Source organism: Podarcis muralis, chromosome 9, assembly GCF_964188315.1.
Source record: "Podarcis muralis chromosome 9, rPodMur119.hap1.1, whole genome shotgun sequence".
Classification (NCBI taxonomy): Eukaryota; Metazoa; Chordata; class Lepidosauria; order Squamata; family Lacertidae; genus Podarcis; species Podarcis muralis.
In genome coordinates, this window is record NC_135663.1 from 23,202,461 (window position 1) to 23,225,786 (window position 23,326).

The window sequence follows — 23,326 nt, forward strand, 5'->3', positions numbered from 1 at the left end:
AATATTGGATGTCCTTTGGCTGTGATGGTTATTAAATATGGACGCAACAGCCCTGTGATCTCAGCTTCCATGTTGTGCCACAGTGACTTCTCGCAGAGGTTGCTAGTAGTATTCTAGCCTGCCCTGTGAGCTGGTCATGGCTCACACCACAAGTACCTAACCTAGCATGAGTGACGTTATCCTGAGTAAGGATTTGGCACTGGTGGTACAAAACAGAGCAACTTCCAACATGATTGAGTTTACAAAAACACATAAACTGTTCTTAATTTATATTCTATCCTGCTTGTACTGGGTTTCTGAATTGCAGAATTTTGGTCTTTAACTTGCAGTATATATTTTAAGGAATATATATATATATATATATATATACACACATGTTTTAAATAAAATCTTTACAACATCCTAAAAATATCCCAGACTGAAGTCAAATACAAAAGAAAAAATTAAAATGCACATTTTATAGTAGCACAGATAACATAACTAAATAAGTTATCTAAGATATCCTCTTAAACATCAATATAAGCTAAAACAACTGACGTATTGGGCCCATAACAACTATTAGCAGATCCAAAATACAGAAATCCAACAGACACAACCAGCATCACCCATCAAGTAGGCAAACATGTATTTATAGGTAGCAGCTACATTCCCACCTCGGCAGCTATTTCTCCTACTTACATGGAATAAGGCATCACCCACAATATTTCCTCCTTCACTTGTTGCTAAAGCAACAAAAAAGGAGGTGTCACTCTTGCCCTCTAGATAACCCCAAAGGGCCAACCCCCCTTTTTTTTACCCCTTCTGTGTCACCCAACCCAGAGTGGCCTGCCACATCACAACAACACTAGTTGTAAGACTAGGGACCGCCAGTGACTTTTTGCCCAGCCTCACTGGGGGGATTATGGACCAGACTAGGTACATTGAGAGAACATGGTGGACAAGAGGAACCAAGTGGTCTCCCCGCTGCTTCCATACTCCTTATTGGTGGCAAGCCTTTCTTTGCTTTTTATGAAGGGCAGAAGGACTGGGGAGCAGGGAAGCACATCCTAATTTCTTTAAATTTTCCTCCTCCCTCCCTAGTTTCGAAAGGATACGTTTACTCCTCCTTCCTGAAGCCCTACAATCCAGCAAAGGCACAAAAGGAGGCTTCAGATGCCAGTTTCTGCGACGGCGACTTTGATAACATCAGCCTTTTTGTCTCCGTGAGGCAAGTGGATGACGGCAGCACAAAACCCACAGGGCAGCACAAGAGAAGCGGAAGCAGCTCTTCCTACAATAGCCTGTGTGAAAAGGCAGCTATTAACGGGACAGAGGTGGATTGCTTCTACGGAGTGGACGACCAAGATGTAAGCATCATGAGTTCACCTTCATTCCCCTCCTCCTTGTAGCTGCTTGCTCACCTGTTCTCTCCAGGTGTGTGAACAGCAAGGAGGTGGCACACAAATGAGCAGCGGCAAGGAGGTGGGCCCACTCAGAGAATCTTCGGAAGGGGTGTGGCTTGGTGGAAGAGTATCCACCTCATATGCAGAAGGTCTGAGGTTCAATCCCTGGCATCGCCAGGTCAGACTAGAGAGAGCCCCGTCTAAAACCAGAGAGAGCAGCTGCCAGTCAGTGTGAATAATGCTAAGCTAGACAGTGTAAGTCAGTTTGTCCAACTTTGCCCAAACACCTGTCCAAAAGTCATAGTATTACAGTATCATAGATTCCAACCACCTGCAATGCAGGAATGTCAACTAAAGCATCCATGACAGATGGCCACCCAACCTCTGCTTAAAAGCCTCCAAAGAAGGAAAGTCCACAACCTCCTGAGGGAGACCATTCCACTGTCGAACAGCTCTTATGGTCAGAAAGTTTTTTTTTTTTCCTGTTGTCCCTTGCTGTGGTGAGAGGAAGAGCATGTCAAACGAAGCTCTAGATTTGGAGAAGACTATGTCAAACTTAGGGACGCGGGTGGCGCTGTGGGTAAAAGCCTCAGCGCCTAGGACTTGCCGATCAAGAGGTTGGCGGTTCGAATCCCCGCCGCGAGGTGCGCTCCCGCTGCTCGGTCCCAGCGCCTGCCAACCTAGCAGTTCGAAAGCACCCCCGGGTGCAAGTAGATAAATAGGGACCGCTTACCAGCGGGAAGGTAAACGGCGTTTCCGTGTGCTGCGCTGGCTCGCCAGATGCAGCTTGTCATGCTGGCCACGTGACCTGGAAGTGTCTGCGGACAGCGCTGGCCCCCGGCCTATAGAGTGAGATGGGCGCACAACCCTAGAGTCTGGCAAGACTGGCCCGTACGGGCAGGGGTACCTTTTACTTATGTCAAACTTAGAGGGAAGCGGTTGGCGCTATGGGTTAAACCACAGAGCCTAGGGCTTTCTGATCAGAAGGTCAGTGGTTTGAATCCCTGTGACGGGGTGAGCTCCCATTGCTTGGTCCCTGCTCCTGCCAAACTAGCAGTTCGAAAGCACGTCAAAATGCAAGTAGATAAATAGGTACCGCTCCAGCGGGAAGGTAAACGGCGTTTCCATGCGCTGCTCTGGTTCACCAGAAGTGGCTTAGTCATGCTGGCCACATGACCCGGAAGCTGTACGCCGGCTCCCTTGGCCAATAAAGCGAGATGAGCGCCGCAACCCCAGAGTCGGCCACGACTGGACCTAATGGTCAGGGGTCCCTTTACCCTTTACCTATGTCAAACTTAGCAGCGGCCTGTAGGAAATATTCTAAAGTTGTGAAGTGGTGCTTCTGGAAACTGTGAGGCCCTGTCATGCTGCCCAGTGTCTGAACTATAGCTGTCAATGTTTCCCTTTTTTTAAAGGGAAATTCCCTTATTCCGAATAGGATTCCTCACAAGAAAAGGGAAAAATTGACAGCTATGGTCTGAACTAGGAACTCTGAGGCCTGAGGCTGCCCTCCTGGATTTGAGAATCATGGAACTGGAAGGGACCCTGAGGATCATAGTCCAACCCACTGCACTGTAGGAATATGCAGCTGTCGATATGGGGGGATCAAACCTGCAACTTTGGCACCATGCTCTAGCCAACTGAGCTACCCAGCTAATAGCATAGCACAGGTGCCACCCTGTTCTCCTTTGGGAGGACAGACAGGCTAGAAATGTAATCAGCAAATAAGAAAAACAAGAAGTTCCCTCTTGCCTGCTGTTTGCCTTTCTGCATCAAGGGTAGCCAGTGGGGTGCCCTCCAGATGTTGGCCATTCTGCTTGGGGTTGATGGGACATCCAATATTTGTAATTTGGCAACATCTGGATGACATCACATTGGCTTCCCCTGGTTTGCAAACTCGCTTGTGTTTATAGGAGGAGTGCTGCATGTCACCATAGCACGTAAGAGTTGCTTATATCCCAGGTTTCTGACAGGAGACATTACCAGCCGTACCTGTGACCTTCTGCATGACTAGCAGATGCTCTCCCACTGACCTGCCACCTTTCCCATTGGTGGTGTATACATACCATATATTTAAAGCACATGGCTTTCTTCATGACAGTCCCTGAGATTCTTTGGAGGGAGCTATGTGCTTTTAATGTGTGTATGTAGCCATCATATGCTGAAAGAGCAGCTAAGACCGAAAAGACATTTTCTCTTTTGTTTCTCCCTCTCAGACATTTTATGCGGTTCATGCATTTCAAGCAAGGAGCCACCAGGAGCTCAGCCTTCAAGAGTACCAGCGAGTTCGGATCCTTCGTTTTTCTGACCTGAGCGGCAACAAGGAATGGTGGTTAGCGGAAGCGAAAGGACAAAAGGGATACGTGCCAGCAAATTACCTTGGGAAGATGACTTACGCGTAAACATCAGAAACACAACACCTAATTCTCTGAAATGTCAGAGGCAAAAGTCTTCCGTTTTGCTCTGGTCTGCTCAAAAGTTCGTTGGTAAATCAAGAGCTGAAGAACTTATGAAGGAGGTATTTAAAACAAAGAAAAAACTGTTGTCCTGAATTGCTTGCATCCTTTCACTTTGCCACACTGCTTTTGTTGGAATCTCCCCTGGTGTATGGAGAGTCAGTGTGGCATCGTGGTTAGAGTGTCTGACTAGGACCTGGAGAGACCAGGGTTCAAATCCCCAGTCAGCCATGAAGCTCATTGAGCATCCTTGGGCCAGTCACTGCCTTTCAGCCAAATCTACCTCGAAGGGTTGTTGTGCATCAGGGCTGTGTCAGGTGTGCGTGCAGGAGCCAGGCCCTGTGACCGATAGGACTTTGCAGGACTGGGGCCTTCCTAAGTTTGTTCTGAAGAGGCAAGGCATGGCCTCACAGGTGAGGCCGATTGGTAACTCACAGCACCTGGTGGCAAGAGCTGGGAAGGGATATAAGGTCAGCATTTCCCTTTGGCTCTTTGCCACAGCAACACACTTCCTGCCTTGCTGTGTTTGGCTTCTTGCATCCTGATCCTTGGACCTCGGCTTCTTGACTCCTTGCTTCCTGACCCTCAGACCCTTGGCTTCTTGACTCCCGGCTCTCCGACCCTCAGACTCTTCGCTTCCTGGCTTCTGGACCCCCGTTCCTGCTCCCACCCCACCATCTTGCCCCCGGTCCTGACGTCCCCAGCCAGGACTTCGATTGCCTGTGAACCGGACTATGACAGGCTGGCTCAGACACAGGTCAGCACTCAAGCACAGAGACGAGTTTAATTCTTCATTCAAGAAAACAGCAAACAAGGCAGAGAAGCTTCAAAGCAGGGCCAGCTTCCGTAGCAGTTGCCAGGACCAGAGTCATAGCAAGGTCAGGTGGTACCCAGCGTGAATTTTTTTTTTGTCAAACCCCCCCCCCCCAATCAATGGCTTGGGGTAGTCTTGGGAGTCGCAGGCGGGCAGTGTGCCAAATATCACCCCTGGGTGTGCCGGCCGCCTACGACTCCCAAGCCTCCCCTGAGCTGTCAAAATTAAGGCAAAGCGGCGCAGCTCCCCGCTTCCCCCAATGGCTCAGGGTAGACTTGGGAGTCGCGGGCAGGCAGCGCACCAAATGTTACCCCCCTCAGTGAGGACACCTGGGGCGGTCCGCCCCCCTTCCTACACCTCTGGCCAGGACAGACAGTTTCTTCTTCCGTCTCCCCCCCCCCCCCCCAAGACGGGGGAGTTGCCCACGTAGATGTAAACCATGGCGAGAGGGAATTCTTGCTCGTTGTTTAGCCATAGTTCTTTGTGTCCTTGGGGACGGCAACCAAACACAGTAGGGCAGGCAATCTCTTGGGAAGCTTCAAGTGCTGAGTCTGAACTGCTTTCTGCCCTTGGCTCTTCCCTCTCGCTCAAGCCTGTTGCTTCTTCAGTGGCCCACCATTCTCCCCCCACCTTCATCTTCTGACCTGTCCTTAGTGTCGTCGTCCCGTGCTCTGACCCTTCCTCTTTATAGGGGGTACGCAAGCTGGTACCGCTCTCCATTTCTCGTCACCCAGCTAGTCCTCGAGGTTGTGGGGATTAAATTAGGTGGTAAAGAACCTAACACATGCCGCCTTGCGCTCCTTGGAGAAAAAGGTGGGATATAAATGCAATAAGTTACTATGTAAATAACCATCTATGTCACATCCGCATAAGAGCAAGCACCGTGATTTGAGGTCAACAGCTCTTGTTTTCCCCAGCTTGCTCTCATCCTTGCTAGGGCTGGTGGGAGGGCACTAGGCTGATGAAGATTGCATTAACTCATATATGAGGTTCAGCAGGGGTCCTTGGCCAATAGTATTTCTCAGCCTAACCTGGATAAGGGGAACTTGTTGCACTCCAGGTGTAGCTGATCTACAACTCCCAAAATCCATGACAATTGGCTGTAATGGTTGGGGCTAATAGGAGTTTAACTCCAAAAATATCTGAAGGGCCGCAAGTCCCCAACCCCTGGCCTAGCTCTTCCCCCAGAGTTGTCTTGCAATCTCCAAGAAATGGTTAAAATCTAAGGAGATGCAGCTTGGTGTGGGGCGGAGGGGAATCCCACAAAAAAATTATGTCTTCCACACTAGCTTGATTCTGATGGTTTGCAGCAAGTTGCTTACTGCATTCCAAGTAGAAATTTCAAAAAATTAGCTAGGGGTAGCGTAGAAGTAGCATGTGCCCTTTTTATCTCTGAAATAAAAGTAAAATATACAAAATTATGAAGTTCCCTCGCCTATACCTGTTATTTTTGCTGGAGAAGTATTCAGTGCCACTTTCCTATGTGAATTTAGCTGGGAGAAAGACCCATTGAACACCGTGGGACTTACCTTTGAGTAGACATGCCTAGGACTTTCTGTACAGCTGGAAATCTAAACACACTTAATGGAGGGAGTAAGTGCTATTGAATGTAGACTTGCTTTTAAGTAAATGTGCTCAGGATTGGGCTACAAACATCCCTAGTGCCCTATTTAATGTGCCTGCAACAGGGCGGAGGATAAGTATTCCAGACATTTAGTGCATGGCACCGATTTGATTGCCTCGTGATAAGAAGGAATACATTGGGCTCCTAAAAGAGTTTTAGATTTGGGCTTTTTAAAATTAGTATTTTTTACTAAGTCTGTCTGTTGTCTCTCAACACACGGAAGGCTGCCCTGGGGAAAGCCTATCATGCATTTAAGCATTTGTAGTTTATGTAATAAACAGAATGCTCACACCAATGTTTTTGCAGTGACAGTGAAATTCAGCAGACTAGAAAACAAACAGGGCTTTGTAAATAATGCTACCTGTCTTTCAAATTGAGAAATGGGGGTGGAATGAAGTATCTGCTTGATGCTGTCCCGCTTTTCTGAATCTTAATGGGGATTATGAAGCTTAAAAGCCCTATGTGGTTGAGTTGACTACCCCTATCTGTTGCACTGTCTTTTGTTTATATACCAAATGGTTCGTAATGAAGAAAGCATTCCTTTGCTGAAAGGCTCCCTGCACCGTTTATGGTATGCTTTACATTTCAAAATGGGATGAAGCAGTTTTCCCTTCCTCCAGCAGTAGCTGAACGGTGTGCAAAGGGCTGAACTCACACACTGATGAAGCTTTGGAGGCCAAGAAGAAACAGTTGGGCCGACAATTTGATATTGTTTTTATTGTATTTATCGGCGGGGGTTTTTGAGACCCTGAAAGGGTATAATGTTATCTGTGACAAAGAGTTGTTTTCAGGATTTCATTTTTGAGGTGCTGAAATATGATATTTAAAGTCTCTAGTTTCCAGGCACTTGTCATGTTAAAAATGTTTAGCTCAAGCCAGAAATAAAGATCCACAAGCCATTGAATGTGCCTTTACCTACTGGGTGTCAGATTAAGGAGGAATGAAGGCCAGTTGTTCCAGCTAGATTTGTTAAAAGATGCATAAGGAATTCTATTCCAACTCAAGTTCATTCAAGTGGAATCGTAAGGAGTTGGTTGCCAATCACGGACAATGGAGTCTAGAATGTGTTTGTTTCAAGTATTCACTCTTATGATGGGCTTGCATGAAACATATCATATAGTATACCTAGTTGAACGTATTTATTTTCTTATAAAAGCAAATGAATTTAGCAAATAACTCCAGATGATTCAGCGTGTAGAATTTTTGAGGATTACTGTGCTATAAGCCAGGGGTCGGCAAAGTTTACCTTGCCTGGGCCGGTTCACTGCCGTAGAGCCCCCTCCGTGGGCCAGATCATGGGCGCGCAATTTCCGTTGTCTGCGCAGACACAATTTCTGGTGCCGCGGAAATGAGTCCCTGCACTGCGCTGGTTTAGCACAGCGGGTGGGAACTTGATGAGTGGGCGGCTTGGTTCAGGGGTGGCTTGTAAAACAACTCCTGTGGGCTGCTTGTGGCCCATGGGTCTTAGGGTGCCCACCCCTGCTAAGCAGTGGTATAGAAAGACAAATTCTGTTACACATTGTTTCATCACCACAGCAAATTGCATATGGAAAAACAAAGTTTGCCTTTCTATGTAATTTAAATGCAGAGGAGCTGTCTGAGTCTGGATCTGGCAACCCTAATAGCATCAACAGCCTAAATAACTGGGATCATGGTAGGAACACAATTGGTCAATCTGAACTGTGATCATGTCTGAAGTGTAACTGTATTTTAGTTTATTCTGGAGGATCAAGAATCAAATTAACTGAACAATTGGGAGCCTCATTCAGCTGAATAGGAGCAAAGCTAAAGCAAAAATAATAATAAAAAATAATAACCCTGCAGTTGAAAGGTGCTTGTGCAGCAATTGTTCATGGAATGCATTGTGTGAAACATTATTCATTTCAATCAGAGCTGATTGCCATCAAAATATTGTTATGGATATTAACGCCTGTCTTTGGTAAACCAATGTCTGCATATACACCTCCTTATTCTGATGGCACACAAAGAATCTAGGCCAAACACTATCTGTACTTCTTCCTTTCACGAATGTTTATATTGCCATCTTTTTGTGATCTCAATTATAATCCTAAAGAATGCCTTTGCATTCAAAAGTGTTCATCAAAACACAAATGGAAAGCTTAGCTCCATCTACAGCAAATATTATTGGGACAAAGCCTGTATGACTAGAGATTTATTACTGTGAATTTAAACTACAGCAATGTCCGTGACTCAGAGTAATATGGTATTTGCTTTTAATAAAATGTATTTTTACAAATATTTGTTGTCTAAATGCTTGCTGTGTTTTGATTATCTTAGGTGATCATTTTGTTGCAAATCATGGATCTTGACATGTGTCATCATGAAACAAAAAACAGGTTTCAATACTTTATGACAGCAGTCATTCGCATGCATTTTTATTGCTATTAAAGGACAGGACCTTTAAAAAACAAAGTACACCTCTTTTCATTCTTGTGCTTGCTTCTCTTACACAGCTGCTGACTTGCACTTGACAAGCATCCTTCAAATAAAGTTATTTATCAGGCGATGATATCTGCCTGCCCGTCCAATGGTTACGCTCTCTCAATCTCAAACCCCTTGTACTCTATAGGATGCCTCAACACTTCAGAGGAGGTAAAGGATGCTCATGGGAGGGGGCTGTATGGGTGAGGAGAGAAAGCAAGACCTAATGTGAAAGCGAGTGTAGCCCATCATTTAAATAAATCTCAATCAGTACATAACTGCAATTTGAGACATCCACAGAAATGGAAGGCTTGTTGCATGGTGAAAATCACCAAAAATGTGTGTAAAGCTGGCATTAAGACACCTTCTCCCCTTCTATATGAACTCCTCTTAGAGGAATTATAGAGAAAAGTGCTAAGTCACATGTATTTCAAACAATATTTTTATTGAAATATTTTAAAGAAATAGTTCATACTCAGGCTTCGGGTCTAAAGCAGGTTCAGAATATGGCATTACCTGAAAAACCAATACTGCTTCGACTTGAAAGCACAACTTCTGCCACCAAATAAAGACATCTGATTGCAGCTTTTATTATAGGACTTTATTACTCTCTTGTTCAACTGATCCCAGAGACATGTTTGCACTTCATCAGATACTTCTATTATTTCTTTAGCTTCTTTTGAGCAGCTTTCTTCTTTACCATCTGTAACCTTTTCATAGCGTTGAGCTGTGATTCTTGAGAAGTAGGACCCTTCAGAGAAGGGGACTGATTGCCAGATTCCGCACTTGCTTTGCTGGTGCTGCTCCCACTGCTGCCTGCTGTTCCACCACTTCCGTTTCCACCAGCAGCCTGGCTGATACTTGGAGCTGAACTGCTTGGACTTGGGAGCCCTGTTTTGCTTACATTGTCACTGCTAACTGAACGACAAAGACCTGTTTTCCCCAATGTGAGAGGGGGCAGGGGCTTAAACGGAACAGGGGTTGTGCCACTGTTAGGCGTTGCTATTTTTGAGCCTAGCCCTGCTTTGGCTGTTGCCAACCCTGACAAACCCACAGGTTTTTGATTATTTGAGGCAGTAACTGGCTTGCTGCTAGTACTCTGGGTTGTGGATCCCAACTTGGCTGTTGATGGACCTGCGGAGGACGTTTTTGCTGCAAAAGCTGCCCATCCTGTAAGGCCACTGGTTGACGAAGAGGAAACATTGGCACTGTTGGAGTTACCAGAAATAGCTGCCGAAGTCTAAAATAAAGACCAATACAAACTCCACATTAATTAAAGCTGATCCCTGCAGAACACAGACCAGCATGAATAGTAATATTTTTCACATTCTTGGTATTAGAAAATAAATCAACAGGAAGTAGTGCAATATATAAAAAAAAATTAAAAAATTGTCCAGTAGCACCTTAGAGACCAACTACAGTGGTACCTCAGGTTACATACGCTTCAGGTTAAGAACTTTGCTTCAGGATGAGAACAGAAATCGTGCTCTGGCGGCGCGGCAGCAGCAGGAGGCCCTATTAGCTAAAGTGGTGCTTCAGGTTAAGAACAGTTTCAGGTTAAGTACGGACCTCCGGAACCAATTAAGTACTTAACCCGAGGTACCACTGTAAGTTTGTTCTTGGTATAAGCTTTCATGTTCATGCACACTTCTTCAGATAAACTGAAACAGATGAACCTAGGAAGCAGTGTATTATCCCAAATCACCTTGATCAAAAAAACCAGAGGGCACAAAGTGGCAGGTATATCTTAATTCTCCAGGTTAAGACAACACCAACATTTTTACCTAAGAATTAAATAAGCACAATGATCCTTCACTCCGATGTAAAAGTGACAAAACAATCTGCAGCACATAAAACTTCAGCACTTGGGAATTAAAAAGATAAACAGCAGAATCCATGGTTATTCTATTACCTGAAATTGCTGTTATCAGGACAACAAATGTGAATTCCCAGATACAAACTTCATCTGTTTTGCATGTTTTGAAAAAGGGAATTGCTTCTATTTAGCCTTAATAGACAGTAAAGTTGGCTGTCTGCAATGCCTTGCAAATATTTGCCCAGGCTTCTGACAAGTTGTCTGGAAGGCAATCACCAGGAAAACCCTACTAAAGAACTCATCTACACTTCAGCTCAACATAGATCACACTTGCACAAACTTTGGGCACAATCAGCTAGGAATTCTGCTGCACAATTTCCCATGGAAATGAATGGATGCTGTATAAGAACATGGCAATGTTGAACTTCCTGATCTTTGTTTCTAAAGATCATTTCTTAAAACTCCCAACACATTGATTCGGAATTGGGTCAATAATTACACGTGTTATTAGAGAACTCTTTGAAAATTAAATCTTTTCCCCCTGCCTCCAGGTCTGAATTGATTTGCAATGTTGACTATGCTACACTACAATATTAGATTGGCTTAAAAAGTCCTCTTTTCCATTTGTTCAAAAATCCTACATACTAATTTCAGCTTAAACAAAACAGGGATTCTGTAAGGTTTCAGTTACTGGTGGGCAAGCCCAGCGATGCCCTTAAGCTTTGGAAAAAATGAAGCTGTGCAGCCTTGGAGCTTGTCAGCTTAAGCCTTGGAAAGCTTCCTAATCCAGAAAGCCAATAGCAGAAGCCAAGGCTTTTATTACAGTCTCTGCGAGCTATCCCCCTGGCTTGTTTTCATCACTTCTTCAGCTGATAGTGAGATAAGACTAGTTTTAGTCTTAATTATTATTTCAACTGTTCAAAACTGAATTTTAATTATTTTATTATATATCAGTCTGAAGTGGAAAAGTGATTTATAAATTCCAGTATAAATCAATTAGGCCCTTCCAACCTATCTGCATTCCCCACAAGTGGGATGAAAAGAACAGCCAAAATTATTCTTACATCTTATCTAAGCCTCGGAAGAAATGCAGATTACCCCTTCAGTCTACCAAATCAAACACAAAATGATTCTTATAAATTAGAAAGGATGAATTCAGTATTTTATTGAGGGCTGCTATCCAAATGGAAGACATATTTTATCACCCATTCAGAATTATGGACAAACTAGTAGTGTAAAATAAAAGTACTTCAGTTTTGGATACTAATGAGGTTTATGTGATATTGGGGGGGGGGGGAGACCTGTGCTAAACACAATAAAATAACTTATTTTTTCCACAAAACATATTATGTACTGTACCTTGACTTCTGTCCTCTTAAACGCTAGGAAAGTTGACGTTGTCTCCATCTTTAGCTTAATTTCTGGTTTCTTTATCAGCGGGTCTTTCACAGCTGGAGCCACTGAAACTACAGCAGGGGCTGGCTTCTGGGAAGGCTTCTGTGTTTTCTGAGCCTGTATAAATTACACATGTTAACATTCTTTATATGGAAATAATTAAAAACAAAATGAAATGCCTTAGCAATGTCAATGGAAATATTCATCACTGGGCATGAGAAAGCATGAGGGACAGTTGAAACAAAAATGAGTGTGGAATTTTAAGCTGCATGGAAATAAAAGGTTTGAGAATGGGCACATAAATCAAGAACCCAAATTTGGGAAAAGAGCAGCAAGAATGGCAAGGAAAATGGAAAAAGTACAAGTGGGTAAGGTGGAAGCATTTAGTCAAAGGAAACAGAACTGGAAAACTAGTCTGGGGTGGATTCTAATAATAGGTGTGGTTTTGCTCTTTTGGCATCAATCACAAAAGTCAAACAAGTCATAAGAAAGACAGGGTTATATGAATTTATTCCTAATTGCAGAATAGCAAATGCAATGAGCAGTGCAATACCCATTCAAATGTCAACACCCCATCCCAACATATTAAAGGATAAGGTCCTTCAAATAGTACATTTGTTGGCTGGTGCAATCTAGGAAGAAATAAGTCAACATTTAATTTTTTTTAACATTACAAAGGTTGCTTGTTTTTTAAACAGACTAGGTCATATTGCTGTTTTATCAGTCAATGGCCCAGTTCAGATTATGGTTTCCTGGTTTGTCAACGTAATGCTAAGCTGGTTCAGATATAACTGGCAACTCTGTCCTAATGCAAGCCAGGATCTTAGTACTAAAGTTAGCATGTGATGGAAGGGAGAATATGGGCAAGGGGATGAGTTCTTAGCCCCAAAGCTCATTCATGGCTTCATAAGCAGCAGTTAATGAAGCCTCAAACAATTGCCGAAGTGGACATTAGCATCTAAGCTAAGTATTATATGATTTCAAAACTAAGATACAGGAGTTTATCTGTAATTTGAGTGATTCTTTCATGGTTGTTGTTTTTTAAAATTGAAGTTACGAGAAGCACATTTTTTTCTAACACTGAAATGTTCCTTCTATTAACCAACTTTTAAAATTGCAGGAATTGTATATTCTTCCCATATCTTCAATTAACATGCAAAAAGGCATGTCCCCAGAGAGAAGCAATGAAACAGAAGCCTTTCATCTTCTATGAAAGATAAAGATTCTACGGGAGCTAAAGATGGTTAATGTAGCCCAATATTTGTTACTTTCTCTTACTTAAAAGATAATTTGCAGAGAGCAATCCATTCAGGACATAAGTGCACAGAGTAGGGGGTTATTGATTCATTTAGCTGATTCCTTCTTCCCGTGCTCCAATGACCTTGCCTGACTTTTACATTTTTTGTAATCCAAACACCTACCTTTGGCAAGGGAAATATTAAGATATAAAAATCAATACAGCGGCAGCTAAAAATACACCAGCAGACTTCAAAAAGCATATATAACTATTTATTAAGGCATTTCTTACTTGACAATAAATCAATATAGGGGGAAAATGTATTCCATCAACCCTCCTCCCTTCTAATTCCCCTTTTTATTTTTAGTCAAGAAATTCCTTACTTAAAGAACCCAATTAGTGGCTCAGTGCATGCTATCAATTATTCTAAGGGGGGGAAACTTCTTACCATTTTTTTCATTTGTCTGGTACATCGAGCACAATACCACACTAGGCGAGGATCATTCACTTCTTTGTCTGTCACTTGAGGTTTATGGCAATCTTGATGGTAGAGATTATGACATTCCTGGCACTCCACTAATGGATTTCCTGAAGTAACTGTCATTTGTCTGCAAAGCACAAAATGTATGGCCCAAGAGTCATAGAACTGTAGAGTTGGAAGGGACCCTGAGGTTCATCTAGTCCGTGGGTAGCCAAACTAAGGCCCGGGGGCCAGATCCAGCCCAATCGCCTTCTCAATCCGGCCCGTGGACAGTCCAGGAGTCTGCGTGTTTTTACATGAGTAGATTGTGTCCTTTTATTTAAAATGCATCTCTGGGTTATTTGAGGGGCATAGGAATTCGTTCATTTTTTCCCTTCAAAATATAGTCCCCCCCAAGGTCTGAGGGACAGTGGAGCGGCCCCCTGCTAAAAAAGTTTGCTGACTCCTGATCTAGTCCAACCCCCTCAACTAAATCATACATGACAGATGGCCATCCAAACCTCCAAGGAAGCAGAGTCCACCACCTCATGGGGGGGGGGGAGTCCATTCCACTGTCAAACAGCTAACATTTCCTCTCAAAACACAGTCTGGGTGTTTGCAAAGCTACCTCCAAAGGACTATTCTTAATACTTCTCAGCAGAACAACATCCATGTGCATCACAATGAAGCCTACGTTCAGAAGACTGCCCCAGCTCTGAGGAACCTAAACCATCTAAAAGTGGGAATGAGGGATAGAAAAAGAAGCGTAAAGGAAGCTAAGGATTATAGGATCTTTCCTCAGAGAACAGGATATGCCCTGGCAAGCCTGTTTCTGTACAAAAAGAGGAAACTTGCCCATGCCAGCCTGCTCCCTAACTCAAAACATTTTGCTTGTGTGCCTAGATACACTCATAATGAATTGCTGCCCACAAAGCCACTGGGAGGAAAATGATTCTCTTTACTTTTCACCTCCCCCAAAAAATCAAGTTTAAAAAGCTGTATAGTATGAAAAGCACTAGATATACTTGGTTTATTACCAATGGGTACCTCTCTCATTTAAGATGGTTTCATACAAATTGCCCATAAAATACTAGGATAGATTGAGTCTTCCATAAAAGTCCTCAGGATGTCTGCAAATTTCATCCAATTCTGCCAAAAAATAAGGAAGTTACAAAGGGTTCCTTAAAAAAATTTTTTTGAAGATACCCTTCACAAAAATCTCCAGATCTATGTGGCAGACATTATCCACTCTAGACGTGCTATTATGCTACCAAATCATTTATATAAAAAGTATAGCTATTTTGATTTCCTCATAATAAAAGGGGGGGGGGACAGAAATATTTTCTTTCCCCAAAGCAGGCTTGGCCCTGAGCCCAGAGTCATATCAAGCAGTCATTGAAGTATCTGGACCAAGGTCAGCTGTTTTCCAAAGCGGCAAAGTAGGGTCAAAAATGAACTGCTACTATCATGACTAATTCTTATTTTATTACTCTTGTATTCAGTGCTGACTGCTACTATCTGAGTTATGTAAATCTAACTGGGAAGAAAACTCTAACTGGATCCAGTCCATTTAGATAATGGAAGACATTAGAGCAAGGAGAGCCCAGTTACAACAAAAAAAACTGATTTAGTTGTGGAAGAAGAGCCAAATCTTAGAATAATGACAGATTAAAAAAGGAGACCTCCAAGAAGAAACAGTGAGAGACAACGATGTGAGCAAGACTGTGAAACAGACTTCATCTTGCACAACAGTACTTCCCCTCCCTCTTCTTCCCCTTGTTGCCTCCTGCATGCCCCCAAATCTGCTCCTCGCCCCCCCCCCAACCTGCTGGAGTAGATTTTGGGGACATACAGGGAACTACAATGTGACAAAGAGGAAAAGAAGTCCCTCTCTGTGAGTGGAAGTCTGCCCGCTGCTAGATGTCACCCAGGAAGTTTGCACAGGATGTAAAGGGGGAAAGAAGGCATACAGAATTGAAAGGCATTATCCTAATATATTGTTATGCAAAATGGGATAATTCGAGCAGCAGCTTTGATCAAAGTAGTCAAGGTGCTATGTTTTTAACAGTTAAAACATTACTACTATGTCAGGGGAGGGGGTTCTTCTCTTGGAAAAATATATAAATGACAATTTGGAGGCTATACGTTAAGGGAAATATGGCTTGGAGTCAGCCAAACACAATTTCCCAAACCGTTACTACTTTTAGATGACAAATCAGGTTACTTCTAAGCTGCTCTGGCACATATCCCCATGGTACAGGTACGTAGGTAACCATGGAAACTCTATTTGCAGGTGGATGTGGTAAGAGAAATACGCTATTCCTTTATTTAACAGGAAAATGAAGACAGAAGATAATATTCAGATGGCTTCAGAAACAGTTTTTTTAAAAGGTGGGCTAATTTGAAAACCAATCAGGAAAATCTTGTGCCAATTCAGGAGTATGTGCAGTGTGATTCTAAGCAGGCTGAGCTTACTTCCTAGGAAATGTGCTAAGGATTTACAGCCTTGACTGCTAAATAGAGCAGCTACAGTTTCTTTAAAAAAAGAAAAAGGGGGAGATCACAAAATTTTAAGATCTTCCAACTATATGACACATACTTTCATATTTTAAATCTATAAAATAATAACTGTGGTGAGATTTTAAAAATTCCATGCCAAATGAAACATAAAAACTTTGTGTGACAAAAATTGTCAAAGCCAAATTTCATTTGAAGCTGGTTTGAAATGGAAACAGTTCAAAGAGTTTGATACCTTAAATAAAACACAGTGACATTAATATATATGGTATGATATAGAAGAGTTCTTGAAAAGGTATATAGGTTTCTCCCTAATAAATCCTCTATTTCGACAGGATTGAAGTGTCACTTGCAAATCACACAGAACATTTTGCTTTTGAATATTTAGTTACACTTGAAACCCAAACAGTGGCTTAACAATATTTGTTAAGCGGAACAGCTATTTAAGGTCTCCCCTACAGACTACCATGGTTTTTATACTTATACTTATTCTACTACTGACAGTTTCATGCCTCTGGTTAGCATATATGCATACATAAAGTTAAATTCAACAATTGTCTAAGCCCAGGTTGCCACCCCCCCCCTTCAGTCGTATTTACTCAAGAGAAGTAACCTAGAATTCAATGAGATTACTTAGGGTGAACTTCTGAAGCAAGCAATTTGAAGACTGAACACAGCCTTATTCCTTTGCTTGGTGAAGTCAAAAGTCTTTAATAGCTGAAAGATACCGGAGAACTGAGATTTTAAGATTTTCAAGTTGCAAGATATGCAGTGCATTACACAAAGGCATCTTCTGCAAACCCAAAGCAACTATGATATTAGTAGCTGCAGTAGGGGACAGATTTTGACCCAAATATTTCTTTTTCCCCATTAACTTAATAAATCTGCAATATACTGCTATGCAACGTGAACCTGTTTCTCATACTGCATTAAAACAGCAGCATGAACATTCAGTTAGAACTGAATACCCATATACTTAAAAACAAAACCTATGCACGCCCACAAAATACCCTCACCAACCACAAACACAACAACAACAAAGTGAATTAAGGCTACATTCTTACACCCGCTTACCTGGGAGTAAATCCTTTTTTACTCAGTGATATTTACCTAAAAGTGAGCATGCGCAAGCTTAGGCTGCTAGTCTGAAAACTTTTACAGAAATAATTTATTGTTTAAATTTTAGGCCTTTGATCTCATGAACCATGGGAAAATCCTATTAGAAATTACCGCTTGGCTTACAAAGAAAAGTGACTATTTAGAATTGACTACAAAATGGTCAATTACACCCTATAAATCTGCTGCAATTGCCAAATTTTCCCATACTCACCGGCAAACAACACAAGCCAAACCCATCTCCATGGCAAAATCATCAGCACTAGTTTCTTCAAAACTTGAAAGGTCTGCCATGGCCAAATCCTTGCTAGTCTGTACTGTGATTGGGGATGAACGAGTCTCTGGCTTTTCTAGTCTTGGTTTCTTTGGCATGTCAACTCCTTCACTGCTTTCCAGCTTTATCTGCTGAATGATATATACACACAGTGATGGTGAAAACATGAAAGCTTCGAGCAAGTAAATAAGAAATCAGTTTATAATTGAAAGAAAGCATGTTCATTGCATAACACAAAATTTACAGAATGCATTACATTAATTAACATAACCTTTCCCCCCATATCTCCAAATTATGTAGAATGTGAGGTGCTCTGAAAATTACAGAAGTCCAGTAATACTGATAAACATATTTATCGCCACTACGAAAGGAACCAAAGTGTACTGGCACATTGAACTCAAAATAGTTTGCTGTTGTTGCTTAGAGCATTTGGAAAAAGTGCCTCAGGCTTTTTCTTCCAGCAGATTCATAGTTTAGTATTACTCTGATCTTACTCCATTACCAAGAATATGAAGCAGAATGGATCGCCTGAAGATCAGGTGTATTATTCATAACTTAATCTTCTGGATTAAATGCCTTACCAAGTTTGTAGATCCCTTAAAATGAAATGAATTCTTATTTATGAATACTAAAGTGATTATCCTGATTTATTAAGAGCACTTCATTCCTACAAGGACTCTCTATACCTGTTTGTTACCCTGGTATGCATGGCACACCAGTATTCTTACCTCATATTATAAATGGGGCAAGTTTGTTGAGGCTGAGAGGTAGTGGTTTATCTAAGGCTACCCAAGCAACTTCATGGCTGAACTAAGATGCTCCCAGGCCCATCATTCTTGCTCTTAATTTCCATGCTAGCACCAGCTAGATTTAATTACAGCCTTGCATTAAATAGAAGCCCTGCTGTCATGCAGTCAAAAACAGTGGTGGGTAAAGTGAGATTGCAAGCGAGGCAAAATAAACAAAGCCCAAGCAAAATTAACATGCTTGCTTGTCAGCCTGCAGCACTGGAAAGCTGCTAAGGAATTTGTAGACAAGGAAAAGGGCACCCTTTGAAAACTAAACAATCTGCATAGAAGAGAAAGCACACAGCTCCTACTCTTGAAAGAAGTGAGCAATTAACTATGGAGAGGACACAGCTAGCAAAGCAGAACACATTCATACACAAGGATTCCTATCCAAATACACAAAAATTCCTATCCAAATAATGCTTTACAGGTAGCAGTAGAACTTACTTTATCAGCAGACCTCTTCTCCGCTTCTTTTTTCACCTTTTCGGCTGCAATGGGCTTGCCATTATTGCTACCTGAAGGAAGGTTTGAGGAAGCCTTAGGCTCTTGCTTAACAGAAACTGGTTTTGTAATAGATACTTTGGGCTGATCTACCTCCTGTATAAAGCATAACAATAATGTTGTATTAATGGTAATATTAGATATAGTTGCTATGCTGAGATCAAAACAATTTTGTTTTCATTTTGAGAGGTGACAAAGCTTAAAATGTTACCCCAACCCCAAATACCATTTTCCCCTGCCAGCACAGCCAGTTGTCAAGGAGGATGGGAACTGCCATACATAATATATAGGCGGCACGATGTTGGCTACCCCTGCCCTAAAGTGCCAAACAAAGTGGAGGAAATAGAGATTATTTAATACAGATAGTATAGGCATTTTATACTATAAAGGTTTTTTTTTGGTTCAGTCACTTACATGCCAATCCTACACAAAATTATTTAAATAGAAGATGGCTGGAGCCTGTGTATGCTAAGGATCTGGACCATTTTGACAGTAATGTCAGCACTTCTACTATGCAAGCCACAACTTCTCTCTCCCCTGCTATCAGGTTTTATTTTTACATCCCAAGTCAACAATGAGATCAGCTACCAGGTCAATCTATCACTTGTGATACTACAAAGGCTAAGCAGAACTTACCCACTGGCCAACCCTTTACTAATGAAGGAACAAGTAACAATGCTGATGGCAATAGCAACACATCAGAACCATTAAAAAGGCCTTCTGGAGCCCAGATGAAAGAAATCTGGTCTGTTATAACAGAAGTTCTTGTTCCTGTGCTTTAAAGAACCTGAAACGTGACTCACAGCACCACCACCACTCCTTACTTACTTGAGCCACATTCTGCTCACTGGCTACAAATTCTATTTTTCATTGATTTCTAATATTCAGAATAGGATTCTAAGTCCCAAGCAGTCTTAACAAGAAATAAGCCCGTTGAACCCAGTGGGGCTCACCTCTGAATATACATGTACTGGATCAGAATGCAAATGTACGGACAAATGAAAGTAGATACTGATTATTTTTGAAGTTCTTTTCAATTCTTACTGGCTTCTTCAAGTAATAGGAAAGAGCCTCCCATTTCAGAAGTTATATACAGCACAAATATATCTAACACATTTCATTCGTTCACTCCAGTACCTTCTGTGATGGGCGATAGTCAATCCCCCTAGACAAAGATTCATCCAGTAGTGCTTTTAGCTTTTCAGCTGAATCCTTGCTCTTTGAATGCAGAAAGCCCAGAGCTTTCAGGAATATGGGGTCTAGCTCCAAGTTCAGAGTAGCAGCCATAGCAGTATCTTTAAATGAAAATAAATAATGAAAGAGCAGAACTTTAAACAAATATATGCCCCCCTTCAAAAGTACAAGTTTCTTAAGAGGAAATCTGTCACCTTATTCTTAGCAAAAATAAAACAGTTTCTGGAAATAATACTGTGCATTTAGAATATAGGTTGCAAGACTTTTGAATCTGGCACAGTCCCAGTAACTAACTCAAGTTACACAAGATAGTTGCAGCTTATATTTATTTTATTTAAAACAATGTATTTACTGCTTGATTGTAAATAAAACCTCTAAGCAATTTACAGAAAATAAAACAAACATTAATGTTGTCAATAAATGAAGAGTTATGTGGATTTTTTAAAAAAATCAAAATATAATTCATTAAAATCAACAATAGCTAAAAATACATGGGAACATGGTTTGCCTGATAAAAAAGATTTTTTAGTAGGCACCAAAAAGATTACAGTGAAGGCGCCTGTCTGGTGTTTATAGGTGAGCAGTTTCAAAGTGTAGATTCCACCGCACTAAGTGAGCAGCTAGGATTATTTAGCATCTCTAACAGTGCAAGTTCCATAGACTGTGGTCCATGGGGTCACGAAGAGTCGGACACGACTAAAAGACTAAACAACAACAACAATGCAAGTTCCATAGACTAAAGTCATATCTGGGGCAAGGTTATTTCTCATGCCCCACACTGTTCTGGTCTCAAGCTATACTACGGTATTTTTCTGTGTATAACACGCCTCTGTGTATAAGACGACACCTATTTTTGGGGACTCCAAATAAAGAAAATGGGGTGGGGGAGATTGCCCAGAGTTGTTGAGCTATTTTGGGGGGGGGGGGGGGGAATTGCCACAAGTTGTTGAGCTTTTTTGTGGAGGGGAATTGTAGAAAATAGCACACCCGCCTGACCGACACTGCCAATCGCACGCGTCGCCAAAGCAACCAATCATCTGCCCGCTCGATGCCAGCAGCCACCAATCACCCGCCCAATTGCCACTGACAATCTCCTGCTCGCGGCTGCAACCAATCGCCCTGCACTATCTGTGTATAAGACAACCCCCAATTTTTAACATTAGTTTATAATTTAAAAACATGTCTTATACACGGAAAACTACGGTATATACCAACATTTAACACCCTGACCTTGGTCCAGGAACTCCAAGTAATGCCAAAAGATGCAATAATGACATCTTCTTGGACAGCTTCGAAAGTTTTTAGACAAATTCATGGAGGTTACGGCTACCAGCAGCTACCAAGCATAAGGCTGCCTCCAGAATGAGAGGCATTAGGCATACTCGGCCCTCCAGATGCTTTGGGACTACAACTCCCATCATCCCTGACCACTGGTCCTGTTAGCTAGGGATGATGGGAGTTGTAGTCCCAAAACATCTGGAGGGCCGAGTTTGCCTATGCCTGCATTATGCCTCTGAATGCCAGTTCCCAGAGAGCACAAAGGGAAAAGAAGCGCTGTTGCACCCAGGTGCAGCTTGTGGGCTTCCCAATGGCATTGGGCTGGTCACTGTAAGAACAGGATGCTGGACTAGATAGGCCTTTTGGTTTGATCCAACAAGACTCTTTTTTGTGTTGTGCTTTTATGTGTTTGCAACCCATCAACATCAGGTGCACCTATCAAGGTGGCTGGTAGAAAATGGCAAGGTGGGCGGGGGTATACATAATAAAATGATGATGATGATGATACAAAGCTCTTCACACTATGCGTTGATTCGTGTCGTGATTATTATTTTTAAAGTAATTTTTATTAGGTTTTGCCAGTGCTTTTTTCTGGAGGGATGCAGGGGTACGCATACACCTAAACATTTTGTGAATCTTTGTACTTTGGTCCATTGACTGTATTTACTTTTCCTGATTTCAACTCTAAAATGGTGGTTTTCTTGAGTCAAAAGGGGAGTCCCCCTAAGCAATTTCTTAAAGAAAAAAAGCACTGGGTTTTGCAATGTTATAATACAAACCTATATTAACAACACAAACCGACAAAAAAACATACCGTAAATAACCAAACAAAAACTGGGGTGGAAAGCAGGAGCTGATGATTGAAATACTGTAATAGACAGGAGGGGGAAGTGTATTTGCTTCGTTGTTGTTATGTATTGTTTTTCTGCTACAAAACGCCGGTGCTCTTCGGATAAAGGGCGGTATATAAATTTTGGACTATATGGAATTGGCAGAAATGACTGGCAGAATCCGAGACCAGGGAGAAGAGTCGGTGGAAGAAGATTGGAAGAAATTTAAAGACTATCTACAGAAATATTGTAAAATTAATGAATGATAGAATGATGCTGGATAGCAATTAAGGGGTTTCCAGCTGTAGTGATATGAAAAAAGGGTTATAAATGGGTTAAAATTTAATGGTAAGGATTTGCTGAACCAATAAATTGAAGCGGAATACAAAAAAGAGAGGTATGAGGAGGTCCGGGAAATAAGTTAAAGGAAAATAAGTAACAGAAAATATGTGTGTTTTTAACTGTTTTTATTTTGTATTTTTCTATTTTCTTTTTCATTTTTACTGTATTATTCTAAAAAATCTTAATAAATATTTCATATATATATATATATATATATAATCTTAACATTTTTCCCAACACACAATATAAAGAGCTGTAATGTCGCCTGAAAACGAAACAAGGCGGACCCAAATTCCGGGTAAAGGAACGCCTCGATTCATTCTCTATACAAGCATCAACATCCGGGTTACAAACCACCGCTTGTTTCGTTTCCTAAAATTTTATACACCGCTTGATTGTGAAGGGGAAGCCACAACACCTGAAAGCGGTTTAGCGGCAATAACGTTAACGGGAGAGACGGGGATTTTATAAACTGTCAGATTAGGGGAGCGAGGTGTTTGAATGCGGCGGGGAAGAAGCGCTTTAACGGGAGAGGCGGGACTAGGTCCCTCTGCCGCTCCTCAGACAGATCAAGGCGCTTCCCGCCAGCGCCCCTGCTCTTTTTACCTCAGCTGCGTCTCCGCCCGGGAAACCCCGTAGACAAAACTCGCCCCTTCTTCCCCCCCCGAGCGCTCGTAGGGCCCGGGAGAACCACGCAGACGACGCCGGCGCCCCCGTCGGTCCGGCGCAACCTCCTCCTCTTCCCCGACCTCCACCTCGCGAAGCTCCCGGCTTTTCTCCCCGGAGGTGCCGCCGGCCCTGCCGCGCTTGCTCCTTCGCGGAGGCAGGCACCGGAAGCGGCGGGCGGCAGCCATGAC

At 42.3% G+C, this 23,326-nt stretch overlaps 2 protein-coding genes across 4 annotated transcripts in view; one reads left to right on the forward strand and one right to left on the reverse strand.

Moving 5' to 3' along the window:
* Positions 1-8,533, forward strand: part of ARHGEF38 (Rho guanine nucleotide exchange factor 38) — a 55,008-nt gene extending 46,475 nt beyond the window's left edge. For both annotated transcript variants that reach the window (XM_028744246.2, XM_077933887.1), the window contains exons 13-14: positions 1,081-1,346; positions 3,599-8,533. In XM_028744246.2, the coding sequence (XP_028600079.2) occupies positions 1,081-1,346; positions 3,599-3,784 (452 nt within the window). In that variant the 3' untranslated portion in view covers positions 3,785-8,533. The remainder of the gene's footprint in view (positions 1-1,080; positions 1,347-3,598) is intronic.
* A 609-nt stretch (positions 8,534-9,142) lies between these two features.
* On the reverse strand, positions 9,143-23,325 carry INTS12 (integrator complex subunit 12). Of its 2 annotated transcripts, none has more exons than XM_028743240.2 (7): positions 23,076-23,325; positions 19,963-20,120; positions 18,769-18,921; positions 17,474-17,661; positions 13,615-13,774; positions 11,894-12,046; positions 9,143-9,958 (listed from the first exon to the last, which is right to left on the reverse strand). In XM_028743240.2, the coding sequence occupies exons 2-7, from the start codon at positions 20,110-20,112 to the stop codon at positions 9,380-9,382; spliced, it is 1,383 nt and encodes a 460-aa protein (XP_028599073.2). In that variant the 5' UTR covers positions 20,113-20,120; positions 23,076-23,325; the 3' UTR covers positions 9,143-9,379. The 2 variants fall into 2 exon arrangements, with proteins under 2 accessions (XP_028599073.2, XP_028599072.2); XM_028743239.2 differs by having other exon boundaries at positions 17,474-17,664; positions 23,076-23,323.
* Between the last annotated feature and the right edge of the window lies 1 nt (position 23,326).